The sequence below is a fragment of the Capra hircus genome, chromosome 7 (assembly GCF_001704415.2).
Source record: "Capra hircus breed San Clemente chromosome 7, ASM170441v1, whole genome shotgun sequence".
NCBI lineage: Eukaryota > Metazoa > Chordata > Mammalia > Artiodactyla > Bovidae > Capra > Capra hircus.
The window spans coordinates 61452316-61476266 of NC_030814.1; the positions used below are offsets into that span (position 1 = coordinate 61452316).

Sequence of the window (23951 nt, forward strand, 5' to 3'; positions counted from 1 at the left end):
TTATTGGAGCATTATTCATCACAGCAAAACACTGAAAACTACTTATTGTAGTTTTGATGTGAGGGACATAGCTAAATAAGCTGTGGAATATTTATACAGAAGATGTGTTTTTAATGTAAGAATATGTTTGTGACAGGCTGTTAGGTTAAAAAAAGGATGATACCCTGTGAGCTCGGTCGAGCAGTCCTGGGTCATGGGGGTTGGAGTACCTCCTGCTTACAGAAATGGATATTGGAGTCACATCTGAATTCAAGTCCCGGCTTTGCCACTAGCCCTGGGCCTCTGGGCAAGCCAGTCAGTCTGATTGAACCCCTGTTTTCTCATTTGTGAAATGAAAAGAAAACCGTACAAGCCTCTTGGGGCTGTTGTGAGAATGAAATGTGAGAATATGTGGAAAGCGCCTAGCACAATGCCTGTCTGGCAGGTAGAAACCACTCAGTGGCTGATTATGACTATCATTAGAAGTCAGGATATATTCCAGAAAAGAGAATGGTGATTCTCTTTGTATGTAGGGATTAATTTTGTTTTCTTGGTGTTCTTCTGTGTTATCTAAAATTTCCATAATGGGAATATTTTATTTTATAATCAGAAAGCTTATATAAAAAGCAATACAGGAGCCTGCTTTGTAAAGAAATGCTACCTTGAGAAGGAGGAGCCTCAGGTGCAGGCAGGATGTTCTGAAAGGCAGATAGCACATCTGGGTCTGAGGACTTGGATTCTGCCACCTCTGTTCTTTTCTCTCTGAACCTTTATCCAGATATTGACATGAAATGCGTGCCTCAACAGAATCTCACCATTTGGGTGTCCTGGGCTTTCTTTTAGCAATGTTCTCTCAATCTCATTTTCAACCAGATTTGATAGTCTAGTCATGGGAATATGTTAAAGTAAGGCTCCTAGTTACACCTTACCTGTAAGTTAGAATTTGGTTCAGCTGCAGGTACCAGAAAACCTCAGATACTTGCTTAAATAATGAAGTATCTTATTTGTATGTATGTATTTGTCCCAGGCAGAAAGGAGTCCCTGGCTAGCCTGGAGGTTCAGACTGCTATTGAATCAGTTTCCTCCTGTCTTTTCTGTTCTGCCAGCTTTATGAATAGCTCCTGCTGCCCCTTGCACCTTACGTGAGCTTTTTCTGGGAAGGTCAAGGGAGAAAGCCAAAGCTGCAGCACTGGCAGACTTGTATTTACAATTGTATGGGCCAGGATTGCAGCACCTCCAGCTGCAAGGAAGTCTGGGAACCTGAGCTCGAAACTTGCTACTCTCAGTACCAGAGGCCAGCAAGTAGAAGGGGTGTTGGATGAGTCAGCCTGCAAATGTCTGCTGCACAGCTGCAGCCCATTACATGTAAGATTTTAGGCTCATAAGTTAGCTGTTGAGTGTGGTTCAACTTGGCTAAAACAGTAACACATACAGGCATGTTTGGAATGTTTATCCATGCGTAGAATTTAGCATTGGAGGGATCTTTCAGTTAGATGGGCTTCCCTTGATAGCTCAGTTGGTAAAGAATCTGCCTGCAATGCAGGAGACCCCAGTTTAATTCCTGGGTTGGGAAGATCCACTGGAGAAGAATTAGGCTACCCACTCCAGTATTCTTGGGCTTCCCCTGTGGCTCAGCTGGTAAAGAATCCATCTGCAATGTGGGAGACCTGGGTTCGACCCCTGGCTTGGGAAAATCCCCTGGAGAAGGGAAAGGCTACCCACTCCAGTATTTTGGCTTGGAGAATTCCATGGGGTTGCAAAGAGTCAGACACAACTGAGCGACTTTCACTTTCACATTCAGTTAGATGACCTTAAATACGTGGGAATGAAGCCTACAGAGGTACATGGACTTATCTGAAGCCACAATGCAGCTTGAGTGGTGGCAGAGCTAGGATGGGAATTTACTTGTTCTTGCTGCCATGAAGTCAGTCCATTGTTCTTTCCAGTTCATTTCTATGTCTGCTAAAAGGGGACATGAATCACTCATCACTTCTCTTAAAGTGATACAAACTTAGAGCTGTGAGGTTTCCAGTGAGGGTGCTGAGTGCTGGAAAGAGGAGTCATTACAGTATGAGATGAGTTGGTGTGATGAGGTGAGGTGAGACCTCTCATCTGTGGCATTGAGGGACTGTGCTTTCTGTGCTTTATGTTTAAGCATCTTGTAGGGACTTAGCTGTTACAGCAGGAAGCAGCCAGCCGGCTGCTGACAACCTGAGTCCACAGGCCCTTCAGTGTTTGGGTATAAGTCATGCCCATTTCCCTTGACTGTGGCTTGGAATGCTGTTCATGAACTCCTTGAGACTCTGAATAGGTTTGCAGAAACTATTAATAATATGGTAACTTTCTCCCCTTTTCATCTTAGGTGTTGCTGTGATTCACAAGCCCTTGTGACCCCAACTCCCACTGCCAGGAGGTGGAGGAAGGGAGGGGTGCTGCCTGTGACTCAGCACAGCAGGACCACGCTGGTTGGATGCCACTCACTGCCGGAGTCTGCAGTGGGGCAGGGACTGCCCTCCTCCAACTTGGCAGTATCGTCTGGGTGGGAAGACAGTGGTTGACCTCTGGCTCCCATGAGGTGTTTGTCCCCTGCCCTGAGCAGTGGGTTCCTTATAGTTCTTTCTGCACCTTTGAGCATTGTGTGTGTGTGTGTGTGTGTTTCTATAGGGGTATTAGAGAAGCTGGAACTTGTGTGTGTGTGTGTGTGTGTGTGTAGGGGTGTGTGTGTACGTGCGTGTGCAGAACGTTTTGCTTCACTAAGTTGGGGGATGATGACGGTCTACTCCATTTCTGTACTACTGATCCTTCTGCTATGCTGAAAAACAAGTCACAGAAGCCTCTTCTGGATTGGCCCCTGGGGTCCTGGGGACTACTAAAGCTGCTGCCTACTGGAAGTGCAGTTGGATACACCAGGAATGTCCAGAAATGACCAGGCCTGTGTACTGGCCTAGACCGCTGGCACTGTCTGCAGAAGAGTGGGGCTCTTTTGAAGCTGCCCCATGTCCTCTGTGCGCTAGAACTAGGACCATGGGTTCTCCAGCCCCTCGGCTGGGAGCTCTTCCTTCACTTCTCCCAGAAGTTCTCGTCAGAACTGCCTGGTCTCCGGGCCCCTGGGAGATTTTGTCTCTTCAGCTGAGAAAACTAGCTATTCAGCGAAGCACTGAAAAACACACTGGAGAAAAAATATATGGGAAACAAAAGGAACAAAACCAAGTGCTAGGGCTTTGGTCCTTGCCCATAGCGGTCTCAGAGAAGACCCTACTTCTGGGTTTTCCCGGGATAGGACAGCCTCTGTTTATACTTATTATCCGGGTTTAATTATTCAGAGCATCCCATTTTACTCTCATAAGTGTTCTGGTTTGGTGGTGAAGTAAAAGGTCACCCTACCTCCAAACCCAAAGATAGGTTTTTCCTTGCACTGGATGGAGTCATGTGTGATTCACATGGACACGGATGACTTTAAAGGGGTGTACCGGCTGGCCCTGGCCCTCAGCAGTCTGTGATGAAGGTCCTAGTCTGTCTGACACCCTTGTCCTCTCCCCCATTCCAGGCCTATACCGTCTCTCCAGCCCCTGGAAATCCCACTCCTTGCTTCCGTGAGGTGGGACATGGTGCTAGGCCCTGGATGTGTGATGTCTCTCAGGAATACTTGCATTTTGAGAGAGGAGCTTGATGAAAGCTTTGCTAATTCACAGGTAAAAATGATTAATGACAGAACTCCAGGCATCTGGAGAGGGGTATTTGAGGGTGCATAGACTCACTTGCATTAAAAAAAAAAAGAACCTTAAAGCTGTACTGTTCCTGAACTAGCAAGTTGCTTATATTGGAATTTCCAGCATAAGGAGGGGAGATCTTATGTCTGGAGCAGCCTCACAACTTGGGGACTGGGATTTACCCTCCCTGTTGTCAGGGTCCACCCTTAGGGAGCCAAGGAACTTTGTGAACCCTGATGTTGGACTTCTGATACAACTGGGCCCCTTCCAAGCAGATTTTGCAGGAGACTGGCATTCTTCCCACTTCACCCCAAGTTAGAAACCCAGGACTCTCCCCAGCAAGTTGGTCACTCTGTGTATTTACTGTATATTTATTGTGCACGAACCACTCAACTCTCTTGAGGGGGAAACATCTCCTTCCGATGTTGAGCAGATATTATATCAGTGAGATGTTTGGAGAACACCAAGGCACCCAGGGTCTTTAGCAGCCTTGGGAAGAGGCTGAAATATCCAGCTTTGATGGACCTGGAAGAACAGTTCCAAAGATCCAACGAGATCAAGACATGCTGTTAGCTGGGCGTTCCGCCCTTACCTGGCACGGAGGTGGCTGTGGTTTCAGAGCTCTGCCTGCCTCTGGATCGGAAGCTGAAGGAATGTGCTTTCTGTTCCAAATGTTGTTCTCCTCCCTCTCTGAGGAAGGTTTGGGACTTTGTTTCAGGCTGTGTGTGTGTGTGTGTGTGTGCGTGCGTGCGTGCGTGCGTGCATGTGTGTTGGTGATAAGGTTGGGGGTTGGGGTCTGATGCGTGCCATCACACAGCTCCTGATTTCAGATGAAACATGAAGTACCCCCCAACACTTAGAAGTTGACCTTTCATGCTTATCATGCTTGTGTAGGGGAGGCTACTGTTCATGGTCATCTTCCCAGAGAGGGTCCCCTCCATGAGAGCTAGCCAGCGTGTTTTCTGCTTTTGGATTTTCGCTGTTGGCCCCTTCTTATGTCTCCCTGCCCAGGAAGTGCTGCCCCTGTTGGCAGTGTTCTGAGGCTGTGTTCATCTCACCTCCATGTGTCCTTTCTCATGGGGACTAGAACACTGGTACGTCATCACCAAAAAGCCAATGTGCTGTATCTGCCCACAGATGCCATCCAACACTAGCCCTCCCTTTACCACCGTATGATTTTCTCCCTACAGCGGGCACAACAGACTTATTTTCAGGTCTGTGCTGGTCATGTGGTAGGTGAGACCCCCAGACCCCTATTCTGACGGCCGCAACTGCTTGTGAATGCAGCTTTGCCAGTGGTGTATCTGAAGTCTGATCACAGTGATGAAATGGAATTGCAGCCCAAGGTTAGAAGCAGCTTAGACTCTGCTTGGATACTGATTTGGACAACAGAGAAGTCAGACTCTGAATTCCAAAGTTATTTCTCTTAAGTACCCAATGGCATCTCTCCATCTAAAAAGTTGCAGTATTATGCAAATGAAAGTGACCTCGTTTTCTGCTATGCAATAAGAATACTTAATTCTTTTTGTGACAAACCAGTTGCAATATCCCCTAAGATGCTTTCTGAGCTGTCTTACTTTGATATCTGTTGTGTAAAGTTTGTATCTTCCTGAGCCAGATGCTTTCAAAGATTGCCTTTTTATAAAACTGAAGCTATAGCTTTCAGGCTAAAATTTTAATGTAGATATTTTTATAAAATAATTTTTCACAATATTTGAATTGCTTTTTATTATCCATGATAACGAAATGTTATGTTCTATTGTGTCATTCACTGAAGCATCATTCATGCCTGTAGGTATTTTCCCTTTGTTTCGCACCTTACCCAAACTGATTTTTCAGTAGCTCCTGGCTGACTTGGAGGCTTCTTTCTTACAACAGATGCAAGGGAGATTGCTAAAAACACACACAAATCACTGGTGTTTCTTTAGTTGTTTAGGGTTTAACATTAAGCCTAACACAGCACTTACCCATCTATGATGCCTGTCTGCTTTTTCTGGAGACAGGCTTTCGGCAGGAGTGAGGCAGGGTGAGTCTGGTTGGCCCATCTCCTGGCATCTCTCACAGTCTGGCCTGGAGTCTGGCCTGGAGAAGCCCAGGGAAAGGCCCGCCCTTCAGCATATACTCCAAGGAGGTTCTAGGTCCAGCTGACTAGTCTTCATTCTTTCCTATCTCCTTGTTCTTCAGAGCTTCAGGCTTAAGCCCTTTGCTGCTGGATGATGTATGTCTCTTGAGAAAGCATCTTGTCTAGGAGCTTGAAAAGAGTGGTCATGGACCCTGCTAAGAATGTGATCAGCATGTGCTTTGCAGATGTTCATACTATACTTACAACTTACTTGTCTCTTGAAGCTGTGTCTACACTCCAGGCTCTATTTTGTGTATTTGTCTGCCAATTAACCTCATTTAAAGAATCTTTATTATTTTGGGGACAGGTGCCATTTGACTTGCCTCTGTGCTCCCCATTCGTACCTTGGTGGATCAAGTTGGGAAGCTGAGCAAACTCATAATCCAATTAGCTGGAGTTTTTCTGTTTGTCTAGAGAGGCGAGGAGGTTAGAATGTATTTTTTTTTAAGTTTTTGCACTATTTAGAGTCCTAAGCCCCTCATGTTCAGCCATGCTGTGTATCTAGTGACCAAGGAGGAGAGCTTGCAGCACCTCCGACATTTGGGAGTGTCAGAGGCCTCTTCCGTAGTGGATAATCACAACCTCAGAGCCCCTGTGCAGCCCTTGTCATGGGGCTCCTGACTTACAGATTCAGCATTGGCCAAGGCAGTGATGCATGGGACTGGAGCATTTGAAGCAACAAAGTGCCCCAGTGCTACCTTCTCACCTTGGTTATGAGATTTCAGATTATTTTACCCCCTTTTCAGTGGCAATAAGAACCTTTGTTGGACTTCTTGTTTAATCCATACATAATGTGTAAAATACTTTCTTTGAAAGCAAATTCAAGGCACTGAATCTGTTTGTCTGTGTGGGTGCTGTGTCCGTGTGGCTGTCCACTGGCAGGCAGACTTGATCCCTGACGCCCTGTACACCACACTGCATGAGTCAGGCCCTTGATTGGGTGTTCTCTGCTTGGATGGTAGGAACCACAGAGCTTGTGAAAGAACACTTGTCACCTGCTCCATCGGTTACCGCGCTAGCTGAGGAAAACAGTTCCTCACATGTACTCTTTTAACAGGACTCGTGTTCTAGTTTCCTGTAATTTATGTTCCTTTAATTTTAATAAAAGCTAAACTGTGAGAACCTTTCTCGGTATTTCATTTCTGTCACCCAGCCTCTCAACCCTGTCTCAGACATGAAAAGGACAGACCCACTCCTGCGTGCTTTCAGTTAAAAAATGTTTTTTCTTCAAGATGTACTGGACAGAGTCTGGGTTCCTTTGGTGTTTATTGTCTGGCATAGTGCCAGATCCATGAAGCTCTTCAGTGAGGCCCAGAGAGGCCAGTCCCTTCAGTGGGTATTCACGGTCATGTGGACAACTGCCCAGTGATCACTGTGAGGTGAGTGAAATGGTGTCAGGCACCCGAGGAGGAAGCAGAGATTTGGCTATAAATAAACATTGATTTTTTTTTTTTAAGTTTGTAACAAGAACTAGAGATTGTATAGATATTTTGTTATGTTTGAATCATTAAAAATGCAAATATATTTTATCAAATATGCACAGCTATTTATTAAATATGTTGACTTATAAAATATCAAAACACATGAAATAATAGTCATAGCTAACATTTACTGAGTATTTGCTATGTGCCAGCACTTTTCTAAGTACTTTGCTTTTATCCATACATTTAATCCTTATCATGGTCTTCTGAGTTACTATTATTATCTTCGTTTTACAGATAAAGATGTGAGATGCAGAGGGGCTAGACGACTGTCTGAGGTAGCAGTGCTGCAGAATATTGGTCACTCTCCCGAGCCTGTGTCCTTAGTCTTCTCGCTCCAGCTGTGAGGAGGGGAGGAGGGTGTGCTGAGAAGCACCAAGGAGAGGGAGGCCCCAGGGGTCCCTGGGGAAGTACAAACCTGGCTCAAGAAAAATACTGCAGCCTGAGTTTTCAGTCTTTTGGACCAACAGTGTCCCAGTGTCACATTAATGGTGAACAATCACATTTGTTTCTGTAGTGACAATGGCACTAACCACTATTGATTGTGTCCATCCTTGGACAGAAGCCTAGAGAGGTGAATCTCGTTGTCTGAGGTTGTGTTATAAGTGAGCAGGGGTGCAGACCCAGATGGAAGCTGTTTTGGTCCACAACTGAGTTTGAGAACCAGGCTGAGAAGAGGGCTTAGGATGTGCTTGTTTCCATCATCATAGTGGCGAGCATTATTGTACATTTTGCTTAGCAGCAGGTCCTGGGCTTTAATGCCACAGCACCTCATAGACAGGAGTGATGCTCAAGTCACAGGATCGCAGGGACTAGTTAAGTGGCCTGCGGTCAGACAGAACCTTGAGAAGTGATGGAGACCCTGTCCTCCTGCTAGGCTGCTTGCGGAGCTGTGGCACCCTTGACCCCAGTGGGCTGTACCTTATGTGAGTCTCCTAGAGTGAGGAAGTTGCCAACATCCGGTCCTCCAGGGCCATCAGGGAGGCAGAGCCCTGTGCCAGCCTTCTGTGGAACCACTCCTCGGCCTTGTCACCCCGGCTGAGAGGATCCTGGGGAGGGACAGATGAGCAAATGAGTGCTAGTTGGAGCATATGCACCTTTCCCTCCCATTGACCATTTGACCTGTCTTCTTACCCAGAAGTTCCAGAGTGAAATCATATTTGGTAGATTTTCTACCAATTTATTCTTCTATAATTTACAAATAGGGTCTTTTGACCCTACCTAGCTAGTTTATTTTAATACAAAATCTGTTGTTTCTTTCTGCCTTCTGAGATTTTCACTGAGTGGCCTGTGTCTCCTACTGACCACTCCTTTCTGCCCAGGCAACTTTCCCTATAAAGTTCTATATCAAGGCCTATGGAGGGGTGGGACACCTGTCTGGGACTCTGGACATCATCCAGTCCAGCCCCTGTCTTTGCAGAAGAGAAGCCTGGGGCTTGGAGCTATAGACTGGCCTGAGCTCCTGTGGCAGAGCCAGGTACCCCAGGGGTCCAGAAAGGCTACAGGGCCGTGCCTGCCCGCCTGTACCTGAGGAGGCTCTGGGGCTAAGAAAAGGCAGTGAGTGCAGGCTTGAGGGCCACCACCCTCTCTGCGTTAGGAGAGAGGAGATGTAGGTGGTCCTGTCATGGCAGGCCTGGGCTTTCTGAGATTCCTGCCCTTTGGTCACTCCAGCTCCAAGGCTTGTTCCAGATGCACCCTCAGCTGTCTGTGTCCTTCACTAGCTGCAGATGGGAGGAACTCTTGCAAGGGGCGGGTCTCTGCAGGTGGCTGTGTGGCCTGCAGGGAACCCCTTCCCCTTCTCTGGGACTCAGTTCCTTATCTGTAAACAGAGGGCTCTTGTGTCCTTAGGAGCATTTACTCTACTTGCAGGGTCTTGTTCTTGTTTCCACCTGATTGGGGAGGAGATGAAGCTCAGAAAGGCCAAGCTACAGTGGGGAGCTAGGATCTTAACCCATATCTTCCATGGAAGTAGTTTTGGATGACCCTGCTGTGTGTGTATTTAAGGTCTTAGGCCACTGGACCCTGCCAAACACATGCATGATCAAGACTGGTGAATCTTCTAACTGTGAATTTTATAAGGACTGGAAAAGTTGGCTTTAGACCTCTTTCTTTCTCCTCCCATTCCCGGTTCCCAGCTGTCTCTGAGAGAGAACACCCCCACCCCGTCTTTCCCAGTGTGGTGGATCTTTCATTCTCCTTTCACAATATGTTCTACAAACATTATTCATCCAACAGAAATACATTCAGCACATTGTGTTGGCTACTTGAGATACAACTGCCAACAAAGCAGGAGGTCCCTGAGGACTGGAGGTTGGAGTTGTGTAAGGGACACAGTTGGTAAACAGCAGGTACAGTATAGTGTGCTCGTCAGGGGGCGGGCAGAGAAACATGCTCACCCAGAGAGAGACAAGCTCATAGAGACCTAGGGAAAGGGTGTAAGAGTCACACAAAGGAAGAGAGATAGAGACCAAGAGAGAGACTGAGACACGCTGAGATAGAAACAGAGGGAGATGGAAACACAATGAGTGAGATGCATGCACACTGCCAGAGGAGATGCCATTTGTATAGGAATACACAGGCAAGCCAGACAGAGCCAGCATCATTTCTTAAAGGGACAGGAGACATGTCAGTCTAGAGCTTCATATCAGAAGCTTCTGAGTCTGGAGACATGAGTTCAAATGTGACCTTGGTCAGGTGGTCTTATGGCTTAGAGCCAGTCTCTTTGCCTCTTAGCAGCAGTGCCCTCAACTGTTAAGATACAGATGGTACTACCAGTTTTGTGGGCTTTTGCAGAAGGTTACATGAAAAGACCCTGAAACAGAAGGCAGTCACTCAAGGTTCTGGGGAGACTGGGCCTGGGAGAGCAGCCTCTGGAATGAGAAACCCAGTTTCTGCAGTGACAGCACAGAGAGCATCCTGACTGCATGTGGTCACCGCACCAAGTATGATGGAGGGGAGATAGATACAAGAGAGGATGAAGCTCTCCATCCTGAGTCTTGTCTGGGCTGGGGATACACCCAGGGCTCAGCTTCTGAAGGTCCCCAAGGGAGACAATGCAGACGGGGGCCTGCTTTCCCCTGGCAGTCTCGTGGCTTCTGTTTGGCACAACTGTTGTTTCAACTCCTTTTGTTTCCTCCTTTCCTCTGGGTGGTGATAGGGGTTTGTCTCATGAGTTTACTTCCTGCTCCAGGAGCAGAGCATCTCCCTGGATTTGATCCCGCTGACTGCACAGAACATGGGATTTAGTAGGCACCTGTGTAACCCTTTATTCCTAAGGAATTTCAAATGTGGTCTCACTTGATTCTCAAAAAAGGCCCAATAAAGTGGCCACAGCAGGTTTTATTTTGGACGTGTCTCTGCCCATTATATACAATGGTCACTTTCTCAGTGCAGTGGGTGGGGAATTTGAAACACTGCTTGGTGCCTACACATAGTGGGTGATTTATTAGTGGTAGCAATTATTACTCTCATTGTTCTCTTTATACAGATAGGGGAAATGAGGCTAGAAACAGGTGAAGCGACTCTTTCAAATTCCCAATCAGTTAAAGCTTGGACTTTATCACCCAAGACTGTGTTTGGCTCAGTGTAACAACAAAATTACAATAGTGGCTTTAACCAAAGAGTGGGTCCCCCCCACCCCGAAAACCACAAGTCCGGAGATAGGAGTTCCAGGGCTGGCATAAGCAGTTCCGTGGTGTCATTGGGATCCCAGGTCCTTCTGCTCTTCCATCCTTAGTGTGTTGTAAGATAGGGGCTCCATAGCTCTTTTCATATCTGCAAAAGGCATGAAAAAAAGAGAAGGGGAGGTAGAAGGTACAGTACTCGTAAAGGGAAAGTAAAGTCTTTCCAGCAACTCCTGATAGTGTTCTTCACAGCCCCCGCAGCTGCAGGAGAGTCAGGGGAGGTGAATGCTTTTAACTGGGCACATTGCTGTTCCCATCAATCTCAGAGTTCTGCCTGGGAGAAAGAAGGGTAGAATGGACATTGGGTAGATAATTGGCAGTGTCGGCCACAGTCAGAGCTCCTATTAACCGAGTGCCATATGGCTCCTGCTCCAATGGTCAGTCTCCTTGGATTCAAAGCCTATGTCCTTTTGGTCCGTTGTCCTGCAGTTATCTTGGCTGGACACTCAGCATGTGCAGGACCCTTGTCAGCGAAGTGCAGTGATGCTGCCTGTTTGTTCAGGGGCAGGGCTGGGTGGGGAAGGCTCCCTCTCCTGCCTCACTCAGCTGTCTGCCTTGCTGTGTTGGCATCGAGGGTGAATATGCCTCTTGCAGGATGAAGGAGACATTCTGAACAATGGAGACCTTTAAGAGCCTGTCACCGAGGCTTTAGGGACAGCTCATTTGTCAGTCAAGGATGCTTTCCTGAAGCTCTGATTGAGAAGGCCTGTCAGCTGCAAGATCTACGACCTTTATCTCAGGAATGATCCCTGTGTGCAGTGCCATAAATCTTGCTGGGCACAAACTGGGAGGTGGAGATGGGTGGGATTTGGTGTTGGCTTTTTGGAGGCACTTCCACAACTCCCTTGTCATCCTGCCCACACCCCCACCCACTGCGAGCTATCTTCACATTTGATCGTAGCCCAGCGAGTGGCGTCTGAGCCGTGCCAAACTGAAGGAGGTCAAGGAAATGATGTGCCAAGGGGCTATCCTACGTCTGTACTCGCCAAGTGAGGCTCCTGCTCCACCCTGGCAGTGGCATGGGAGGGGGTTCTCTCTGAGCTTCAGAGGGGCTTGGCCTCTCCCTCAACCTAGTGAGGGGGTTGTATGGCAGCTTGGAGAGGGCCATAGAAAAACTGGGTGACCTAGTTGCAAAGTAGAGCTTGACAGGGTGGTACAGTGTGTAAGAGCTAAGGCTCTAAGTCAGAGTGTGGGTTTAAACCCATGCCCACCAAACACTAGCAGGGGGACCTTGGTAATAAAACCAGGCCCGAGCCCAGTCCCTCTGAGGATGAGGACATGGACAGACAGGTTGGCACAGACATTGCACCCCAGTCCTGAGGGAGCCTATACTCTTGGGAGCTAATAGTGCCCTTGAGGGCCTGGGCCTCATCTTCTCCTTCAAGCTGCACCCTGGGTCTGGGAGGATGGTATCTGGGTGGGGGGGAATGGCTGAGGCTACAGAGGGCATGCCAAATTATTTTTCAGGCACAGATCCATCATTTTAATGTACCCCAGCCTTGTATTTGAATGATTAACTAAGGAATAGTCTGTCCTAGTGCCTATGACTTCTGCAGTGCCCTGATAAGGCAACCCATAAAACCCTCTCCAGGCAGCTAGAGGAGGTTTTATGCATGTCTCAGAGTGGTTTGATTTCTAGCAGCTTCTAGCAGAATTTTTTTTTGCATGGACCTGGGAAAATGTTAGGCACCAGGATCCTGTGAATGCAGACTGGGTGGGGACTGGAGGGGACACTGGGGGGATTCAGGAGGCCCAGGTAGAGACAGTGGGGTGAGCAAGGGAACTGGGCTCTGCTGTGGTCTGAGTGTGTAGTACAGGGATGCCCAGGGGTACTCCTGGCTCTGGAGGGGCTTCAGTGGAGCCCTCCCCCTGCTGGCCTGTGTGGAGGGGCATGGGGCTCCTGTGCACCCTGAACCCTGTACAGGAGCTTCCCTTCCTGAGACTGTCCCTAGTTAGTCACTGCATCTTCTGGGCTGCTTTTGCACTTTGTATGTATTCAATATGTGTTTATTCATTCAGTGCACATTAATCGAGCTCTTCTTGGATGTCAGGATTTACACCAGCTCTACAGACGTGGTGGTAAATGAGAGGGTCTCTGCCCAAGGGGGGTTCATGTCTGGTCATGCAGACAAAGCAATAAAGAAGGGATTAGATTCTGTGTGGTGCACATAAGGATGGGGTGAATACATGGGCCTATGGATGCACACAGAAGGGGCGGGGCAGTGTCCTGGAGGAAGTGGTGGTCAGCTAAGGTTCTACGTTGAATGGATGATAGATGATAGCAAGGTTAGTGTGGGGGAGAGAGGAAGAAGTTGTAGCAAATATAAGGTCCCAGAGGCTACAGAGATGGCCTTTTTGAGAAAACATAAGTTTTCAACATGTGTTTCAATATTTCACAGCTTCAACACAAGTAGTTCAACATGGCTGGATCATAGCGTGTGAGGAGAATGTACGGGAAGGATGAGTCTGGAGAGGTGGGTAGGAGCCGAGTCACAGGAGGACTTGAAACCATGGAGAGGAGCTAATTCTCTCTTGAGGTCAGTGGGAAAACACTGAAAGTGCCTAAACTTGGGTTCTCCCCCCAGATATACTCCTGTGTGCAGAGATATTCATTCAGAGTGTCACTAGTCCTGTTAGCTGAAACCTCCTTGAAGGAGAGGGAAGCAGGAGGAGGAGAGGGAGAAGTTGAACCATAATGTGATTGCAACAGAGGCCTCAGCCATTCAGCTGGGGATTTCTGGAGCTGGGAGGATCTTTCAGTACTGCCTGGTGTTGACACAAGGGGACTACTTTTTGAATCTTTGCAAAAGTCAGTCATTGATCAAAAAGAAAAGGGCCAACTTGGCTCCATCAAAATTTAAAACTTTTGTCCTTCAAATGATACTATCAAGAAAATGAAGAGAGAACCCAAAGGATGGGAGAAAATATTTGCAAATCAAATATCTGCTAAGGATCTAACATCCAGAATATATAAAGAATTCTTACAACTCAACAAAAGAATCCTTACAACTCAAAACAAGAGTCTGAAATGCAGTACTTGGGTGAAATCTCAAAAATGACAGAATGATCTCTGTTTGTTTCCAAGGCAAACCATTCAATACCACAGTAATCCAAGTCTATGCCCCAACTGCTAATGCTGAAGAAGTTGAAGTTAAACAGTTCTATGAAGACCTACAAGACCTTCTAGAACTAACACCAAAAAAGGATGTCCTTTTCATTATAAGGGACTGGATTGCAATAGTAGGAAGTCAAGAGATACCTGGAGTAATAGGCAAGTTTGGACTTGGAGTACAGAATGAAGCAGGGAAAAGGCTAACAGAGTTTTGCCAAGAGAACTCAGTGGTCATAGCAAATACCCTTTTCCAACAACGCAAGAGATGAGTCTACACATGGACATCACCAGATGATCAACACCAGAATCAGATGGATTATATTCTTTGCAGCCAAAGATGGAGAAGCTCTATACAGTCAGCAAAAACAAGATCAGGAGCTTACTGTGGCTCAGATCATGAACTCTTCATTACGAAAAAATTCAGATTGAAATTGAAGAAAGTAGGGAAAAACCACTAGAGCATTCAGGTATGACCTAAATCAAATCCATTACATTATACTGTTCTTCGCTGTAGCTCAGACAGTAAAGAATCTGCCTGCAATCTGGGAGACCTGGGTTCAATACCTGGATGGGAAGATCCCCTGGAGAAGGGAATGGCAACCCACTCCAGTATTCTTGCCTGGAGAATTCCATGGACAGAGAAGCCTGGTTTGCTACAGCCCATGGGATCACAGAGAGTCAGACATGACTGAATGACTAATACTTACTTACAATTATACAGTGGAAGTGAGAAATAGATTCAAGGGATTTGATCTGATAGACAGAGTGCCTGAAGAAGTATTGACAGAGGTTTATAACATTGTACAGGAGGCGGTGATCAAGACCATCCCCAAGAAAAAGAAATGCAAAAAGGCAAAATGGTTGTCTGAGGAGGCCTTACAAGTAGCTGAGAAAGAAGAAAAGCAAAAGGGATAGGAGAAAAGGAAAGATATATCCATCTGAATGCAGAGTTCCAAAGAATAGCAAGGAGAGATAAGAAAGCCTTCCTCAGTGATCAGTGCAAAGAAATAGAGGAAAACAATAGAATGAGAAAGACTAGAGATCGCTTCAAGAAAATTAGAGATACCAAGGGAACATTTCATGCAAAGATGGGCTCAGTAAAGGACAGAAATGGTATGGACCTAACAGAAGCAGAAGATATTGAGAAGAGGTGGTCACAATACACAGAAAAGTGAAAGTGAAAGTGAAGTCACTCAGTTGTGTCTGACTCTTTGCGACCCCGTGGACTGTAGCCCACCAGGCTCCTCCGACAATACACAGAAGAACTATACAAAAAAGATCTTAATGACCCAGATAACCATGATGGTGTGATTACTCACCTAGAGCCAGGCATCCTGGAATGCAAAGTCAAGTGGGCCTTAGGAAGCATCACTATGAACAAAGCTAGTGGAGGTGATGGAATTCCAGTTGAGCTATTTCAAATCCTAAAAGATGATGCTGTGAAAGTGGTGCACTCAATATGCCAGTAAATTTGGAAAACTCAGCAGTGGCCACAGCACTGGAAAGTGTCAATTTTCATTCCAATCCCAAAGAAAGGCAATACCAAGGAATGTTCAAACTACCACAAAATTGCACTCATCTCATATAGCAGAGTAATGCTCAAAATTCTTCAAGCTAGGCTTCAACAGTATGTGAACTGAGAACTTCCAGATGTTCAAGCTAGATTTAGAAAAGGCAGAGGAATCAGAGATCAAATTGTCAACATCTGTTGGATCATAGGAAAAGCAAGAGAATTCCTGAAAAACATTTACTTCATTGACTACACTAAAGCCTTTGTATGGATCACAACACACAGACTGTGGAAAATTCTTCAAGAGATGGGAATACCAGACCATCTGACCTGCCTCCTGAGAAATCTGTATGCGGGTCAAGAAGCAACAGTTAGAACTGGACATGGAACAATAGACTGGTTCCAAATTGGGAAAGGAGTACATCAAAGCTATATATTGTCACTGGCTTCTTTAATTTTTATGCAGAGTACATCATGCAAAATGCTGGGCTGGATGACGCACAAGTTGGAATCAAGATTGCTGGGAGAAATATCAATAACCTCAGATATGCAGATAACACTACCCTTATGGCAGAAAGCAAAGAGGAACTAAAGAGCCTCTTGATGAAAGTTAAAGAGGAGAGTGAAAAAGTTGGCTTAAAACTCGACATTCAGAAAACGAAGATCATGGCATCTGGTCCCATCACTTTATGGCAAATAGATGGGGAAACAATGGAAACAGTTACAGACTTTATTTTCTTGGGCCCCAAAATAACAGCAGATGGTGACTGCAGCCATGAAATTAAAAGACACTTGCTCCTTGGAAGAAAAGTTATGACCAACCTAGACAACATATAAAAGCAGAGACATTACTTTGCCAACAAAGGACTATATAGTCAAAGGTATGGTTTTTCCAGTAGTCATGTATGAATGAGAGTTAGACCATAAAGAAAGCTGAGCACCAAAGAACTGATGCTTTTGAACTGTGGTGTTGGAGAAGACTCTTGAGAGTCCCGTGGACAGTAAGGAGATCAAACCAGTCAAACCTAAAGGAAACCAATCTTGAATATTCAGTGGAATGACTGATGCTGAAGTTGAAGCTCCAATACTTTGGCCACTTGATGTGAAGAACTGACTCATTGGAAAAGACCCCGATGCTGGGAAAGATTGAAGGCGAAAGATTGAAGGCAAAAAGAGAAGGGGCTGACAGAAAACGAGATAGTTGGATGACATCACTAATTCAATGGACATGATTTTGAGCAAGCTCTGGGAGTTGGTGATGCACAGGGAAGCCTGGCATTCTACAGTCCATGGAGTCACAAAGAGTTGGGCATGACTGATTGACTGAACAACTAAACAATGAAAAGAAAAAGAACCAAATTTAAAGATGAGCAAAAGATTTGAAAAGACAGTTCTTAAAAACATAAGCTAATGACCAATAAGTGTATGAAAGGATGCTCGGCATCATTAGCCATCAGGGAAATGCAGATAAAAAACAGTGAGACACCACTTCACACTCACTAGCAGAGAAATTGGAATCCTCATACATTGCTGGTGGGAATGTAAAATGGTGTAGTCTCATTGCAAAATAGTCTGGTAGTTCCTCAAAATGTTAAATATCAAGTTACCACATGACCTAGCAGTTCTACTCCCTGGTATATAGAGAATTGAAAACATATGTCTACACAAAAACTTGTACAAGAATGTTGATAGCAGCTTTACTCCTAATAGCCAAAAAGTGGAAACTTAAATCTCCATTAGCTGATGAATGGATCAACATCAAAAGGAATGAAGTGCTGAGACACGTTATGACATGCGTGAACCCTGAAAACATTTGCTAAGTGAAAGAAGTCAGACATAAAAGGCCATATGTTATATAGTTTCATTTATATGAAATGTTCAGGATAGGCAATTCTATACTGACACAAATTAGATCAATGGTTGTGAGAGTTGGGGGATAGGAGAAAGGGAATGGCTGCTAATGGGCATGAGATATCTGGGGTATTTTTGAGGAAATGGAAAGTTCTGGAATTAGTGATGATGGCTATACAATTTTGTGAATATATGAAACCCCACTGAGTTGTACTTTAAAAGGGCAAGTTTTTATGGAATGTGAATTATAACACATTGAAAAAGGTCATTTTATATGCATACTCTCACCTCCTACCCCTGCAGGTGGTATAACCTTGGCAGGTCCCCTGGGCAGACAGCAATTTCTGGGGAGGAGTTTGGCTGTGAGCCATTAGCACAGGACACTCTAGGAGGCTGGGGGTACGCGCGCCTCCAGGGAGTGGGGTTATGCCCCAGTGTGTCCAAGTGGAACACAAGAGTGGAAGTGGCACAGAGCTTTTTTTTGCATGTGACCTTCAGGGCAACCCCGAGAGACAGGCATCGTTATCCACCCTTTTCAGCTTAAGCTGAAAGAGGTTAAACCACTGGCACAGGGTCTACATAACTAATGAAAATCTGCACAGGATTGTGACTTCACATCTATCTGAAGCTGAAGACCATGTTCTTTGCTATGATTTTCTGCTATTTCGTGCTCACTTATTCACAGATTTGTTTCTCCTGAAAAATTAATTGGTTTGAAAGCAGGGACCAGATCTGTATGTGTCTGCAGCAGCCAGTACAAGGCATCGAGAAGGTGCTCAGAAATGTTTGTTAAACTGAAGTAAGGCATTCCCTTCCCAACGATTTAAAGATGCCAGACCACGCTACTGTTCAGGGAAGGCAGTTTTCTTCAGGTTACAGGAGAAAATGAACGGCATGAACAGGATTTTCTTTCTCTTGGATGCAAATTTTTGCTCACACATTGACAACTTGTTTGTATTGTATTAAAATCTAGTATTAGAAAGCATGTTATTTATCAAAAAATTATAGGCCCATCTTCATCAATATTTCAGTTTCCTGTCGGATGCTCCCACACCTAAACACATTCCCTTGAACATGCGTGGAGAGTTACGGATTTCAACAAGTTGGAGTCAGGGATGATGGAGATGCAGTTTGACTGCTGTTTCCCCTAGGCTTCCCCGTGAAGCTGCTTCCTGGAGGCTGATGGAGGATCGGGGACATTATCCTTGACATGTGCGCTACCCATGCTGGCTCTCAGGCCCGCTGCTGAGGCCCCAAGTTGCTGACTCGGATCCACCCTGGCTGGGGGTGTGTGTGTGTCAACAGGTGCAGCTGGGCTGCCTTTGGTAGATTTTTTCTCCCTATGGAGGAGATTGGGAGAAGGTACCTGGAGCAAGGAGGGATGGGGGGAGGTTAACTGAGAGACAGCATAAGAACCTGGAGAGAGACTGGGTGACTGTGGGGTGGTTTTCCAGAACCCAGGAAGGTCCCATGCATGTCACTCTGCTTGCTTTACTCTGAAGTTTTATCCTTTAAACTCAGAGGATCTCGATGCTGTTAAAGTGATAACGCCTCTGCCTGTCAAAGTTAGCAGCTCAACAGTTGTTCCTGTCTAAGCCTGAATGTCTAAGCACATTTTGAAAGGGGAGGGAAGCAAAGGGGACTGGGAGCCTGAGAGGATGCCAAACCAGCAGGGAGGGGAAACTGGGGCCAGAACAGCAGAGAAGTGAAGAGTGAGGCTCCAGGGGCACATTGTCTAGGGTACATTTCTGGCCCTGCTGCTTCCAGGCTGTGTGACCTTGGGCACTATCTCTGAGTCTGTTACTTCATCTTTGAACTGGGAGTAGTAATAGTCTTCAGCTTGAGGGTTATTGGAAGGACTAAATGAGATAATACATATACAATGAGTATAAATGGAAAGACAGTCATATGAAGAGAGAAAATGCAGTCTCGGTTTCTCTAATAGTGTTCTGATTTTCCTTACAAGTCGCCCACTTGCTGGCTACTGCTAGGGAAAAACAAAAACAAACAAAAAACCCCCAAAACTTCAATTTTTAGTCCATTCTGGTAAATTTAGTCTTACTCAAAAATTTTTAACAACATCTTTAGGTAGTTCTCAGCCTCTCACATTTGCCTAGTCCCCTTTTTTCTTACCCAGAATGGTATCTAAGAGTGTGCACTGGATTCTCATGGCAGTGGAGAATCGGTCCTTCTCTGACCAGTGTTCAGTTGGAGAGAAGGGACATGCAGTGGGATGTTTAATGGCTTGTGAAATTGTTGGGAGAGTTAAGGAAACAGACTGGAGGCTGCTTGGCTCTCAAAGCTGTGCCGCACAGCTTGACTGCTGGAGCAGGGCTGTCTCCATCACAGGTGGGGCCCTGAAGAATCAGAGATGGATGTCACAGGTCCTGCCCCCCTGCCCACCACCTTAGCCACATCCACACCATGAGTGTGGGCGCCCACCTCTTTCCTCATACCCTAAGATCCCAATCTCCATTTGGCTTCAGAGCATCTTATCAGCAGAACCTAAATCACATCTAGAAACCCTAGGTATTAAATGAGTCTGGAAAACAGTATATTTTTTGAAATTTTTAACTGAAGTATAGTTGATTTACTATGTTGTGTTAATTTCTGCTATGCAGCAAAGTGATTCAGTTATACCCATATAGACATTCTTTTTTATCTTCTTTTCCCATTATGGTTTATCACTATTTGCAGGATAGTGAATGTAGTTTCCTGCGTGGGAGATGTAGTATTTTTTGCTTTCCAGCCCCTGCCCTGTAGGAGGGGACGGAAAAGCTTAGTGAGCTCTCGGGCCTCACAATCTGCCACGCTTATTCTATCTGCTACTCAGTATTTGTACATACCCTTCTTCCCAACTATCTAAATTACCAGAGCAGAAGTAACTTGCTCCTTTCTAATCTAATGCAACTACCCTCTGCAAAAGTTTCATCAGTCACTGCATCCCTAGGTGATATAATTCCTCTTCTAGTTCAGTGACAATTCTGCATTGATAGCATACGATCTGAAGCCTAAACACACATCTAACAGCCACAGTCTATACCAGAGCCTTTATAAAGTAGAGTGAAAGGATAATTGGGGCATGTGTGCTTGTACATATGTATACATATATATGTATGTATGTAGTGTATATTATATAATATGAATATATACACATACATGCTAGTTTGTGCTGCATAACAGACACTTCAAAACTAAGTGGCTTAGAATAATGGCTATGTACAATTTCTCACTATTCTGTAGATTGGTCGGGCAGTTTTGGTCTGATGTAGTCTGACTGGTCTTGGCTGGGAATTCTCATTGCCAGTGGTCAGCTGCAGGTCAGCTAGTAGCTTGAGGATCTATGGTGGCTGAACTCAGATATCTGGTGGTTGGCAGGTCACTGGGGTCGGGCTACCTCAGGCTTGTTCACATGGTAATCTTAGAGGTTCAGGCACAGCAAGAGGTCAGGCCCCAAGTCGCAAAGCCTTCTCTCACATTTGCTAATGTCCCGTGGCCAATTCTGACTCAGAGAATGGAAAAATAGACTCCACCTTTTGCTGAACCATTTTTGCCATTTACCACAGAAGATCTGTACACCAAGGCCAGCCACATCCAGGCCATAAAACAACTCTCAGTTAATTTATAAGTAGTGAAGTGATACAGAGTACATTCTCTGACCCCCATGGAATTAAGTTGGAAATTAATAACAATAGGATATCTAAGGAAAAGACCCAAATATGTGGAAACTAGACCAAAGTCCTCATCAGTTTTGGAGGAGGCTGACAGGAGTCTATCTTCGCTTTTCTTAGTCCCATTTGGTTTAAATCTTTCTACAAGTCTGGCAAAGATTTGGCAAATTCATCAGCTAACAGTTCTTCATGCTCTTGGGCACAACCCATTGCTACACTTGCTCTTTTTTCCTCCCCAAACTTTCTGTGGACGAATATGATCAAACGGCTATTTGTTAAAATGTTCTATTAGTCAGCATTCTCTAGAGAAACATATCCAAATAAAACCTATATGCATGCATGCATGCTAAGTCACTTCAGTCATGTCCAACTCTTTGTGACCCCATGGACTGTACCCTGCCAGGCTCCTCTGTCCATGGGTTCTCCAGGCAAGAACACTGGAGTGGGTTGCCATGTCCTCCTCCAGGGAATCTTCTTGACCCAGGGATTGGAACCACATCTCGTGTTTCCTGTGTTGGCAGATGGGTTCTTTACCACTAGGACCACCATATATACATATTAAATTAAAAGACATTTAATTTATTTAATATATATATTAAATAAAAGACACAAATTTAAAGACGCTTGCTCCTTGGAAGAAAAGCTATGACAAACAGCGTATTAAAAAGCAGAGACATTACTTTGCCAACAAAAGGTCCATCTAGTCAAAGCTATGGTTTTTCCAGTAGTCGTGTATGGATGAGAGTTAGACCATAAAGAAAGCTGAGTGCTGAAGAATTGATGTTTTTGAACTGTGGTGCTGGAGAAGACTCTTTTAGAGTCCCTTAGATTGCAAGGAGATCAAACCAGTCAGTCCTAAAGAAAAATCAGTCCTGAATATTCATTGGAAGAACTTATGCTGAAGTTGAAGCTCCTGTACTTCATACTGACGCAAAGAGCTGACTCATTGGAAAAGACCCCAATGCTGGGAAAGATTGAAGGCAGGAGGAGAAGGGGACAACAGAGGGTGAGATGGTTGGATGGCACCACCGACTTGATGGACATGAGTTTGAGCAAGCTCCAGGAGTTGCCGATGGACAGGGAAACCTGGTGTTCTGTGGTTTATGGGTTTGCATAGAGTCAGACACAACTGAGTGACTGAACTGACTGAACCACGTGCACACACACACAGACACATATAGAAATTTATCATAGAAATTGGCTCCTGCTGATATGGAGGCTGAGAAGTCCCACAATTTGCCGTCCACCAGCTGGAGAAGAAGAAAAGCTGCTGGTATAATTCAGCCCCAGGCTGCAGGCATGAGAACTCAGTGGGGAGTGGTGTAGGTCCCAATCTCAGCACCAAGTCCAGGAACCAGGAGCACCAAAGTCAAGGGCAAGAGAAGGTGGATGTCTCAGCTCAAGAAGACAGTCAGTTCCCCCTTCCCTGATCTTTTGGTTCTATCCAGGCCCTCAGTGACACCCAGGTTCAGGTGACACCCTACAACTTTGGTGAGGTTGATCTTTACCATGTCTGCTAATTCAAATGCTATTCTCTTCCAGAGATACACTCACAACGTCATGCAGAAATAATGTTTTACCAGCCATCTGGGCATCCCTTAGTCTGGGCAAGGCAACATAAAATTAACCCTCACAGATGTCTCTCATCACGTCCCAACTGTCTATGTTTGGTTCTTCCACTTTGTCCTGGAAGGTGGTGCGTTTTCACTAAGCCCTAAGCATTGGACCATCCTCTTCCTGGCGGCCTCTTCTTGGGGGACCCCTCCTTGCTTTAGCAACTATTGAGCAGAATGTGGTCATAATTCAGCTCCTAAGTAGCTGGAGAATTATCGCAGAATTTGTGATGTGAAAAACACATCACTAGAGTCCTAGGTACCCTATTTTGGGTCCAGGGCACACGTCACTAATCAATTATGACACTATCTTACTGACTCCTGCAAGCCAAGGCACCAGGCAGCCTCTTGCTCATCAGTGAGAGTGGCACCAGAGGTGAACCAGGCTTGTCATCCCAGTCTCGCGCACTTGTCCTTTTCTTCTTTCGCCTGGGGCAACCCTAATATGTTGTTTTGATATTCCGTGTATGGGGGCAGGGGCAGAGAATCATGTCTTAGAGATATGCTACAGTTGTCAAAAGTGCATGAAATTGGCTGTATAAAAAAGTGAAACAAGACATGACTCTTTCCCTCTGAATAGTGTGAAATTTAAAATATTTCTCCCAGTGGGAGAATTATTGAAAGCTATGATAAACATTGTTACATGGAGACTTAATTTTGAGTTGTCTGTGTCATCCCCAAATCATTTTTTTCTCTCTAAAAACTGTTTTCCAGCCTTATTCTCTTATCTTTGAGAGATCCTGGAAGCTTCCCCATTTGTATATAAAGAGAATCTCAAAGATTTTAAAAGCCAGTTCCATCCTATAACTTAAGGAAGTACCTTCCTTGCACAGCAGAGGCCCCTGTTTGGTTTAGAAATACAAATACAGTTTAACAGCTACTGGCTCTTGGATTTCTTTTGCATGCCAGGCACTCCCCTGAATGGTTTATCTACATCAGCTCATTTATTCCTCACAACAGTCCTGAGAACCTGGTGTTAGCATCCCCCCTTCTACTGATGATGAAATGACTTGGGATTGTCAAGTAATTTGTCCCAAACTGCATAGCTAGGAAATGGCAGAGTTAGGATTTGAATCCAGGTGTGTCTGGCGTCAAGGCCTTAACTAGCACTTTCCCTGGACTCTTTTGGGGGGCGTGGGCCTCTGGGTTTCAGGGCTTACAGATGCCTCTGCCTTTCCTCTTTCTTTTCAGTCTCTTTTGCTTGAACGAGGTCAAATAC

At 45.5% G+C, this 23951-nt stretch overlaps 1 protein-coding gene across 2 annotated transcripts in view; it reads left to right on the plus strand.

Annotated features, from left to right (window-relative positions):
- KLHL3 (kelch like family member 3) overlaps nt 1-6930 on the plus strand; it is a 122629-nt gene extending 115699 nt beyond the window's left edge. For both annotated transcript variants that reach the window (XM_005682967.3, XM_013965577.2), the window contains exon 15: nt 2342-6930. In XM_005682967.3, coding sequence (XP_005683024.1) covers nt 2342-2370 — 29 coding nt within the window. In that variant the 3' untranslated portion in view covers nt 2371-6930. The remainder of the gene's footprint in view (nt 1-2341) is intronic.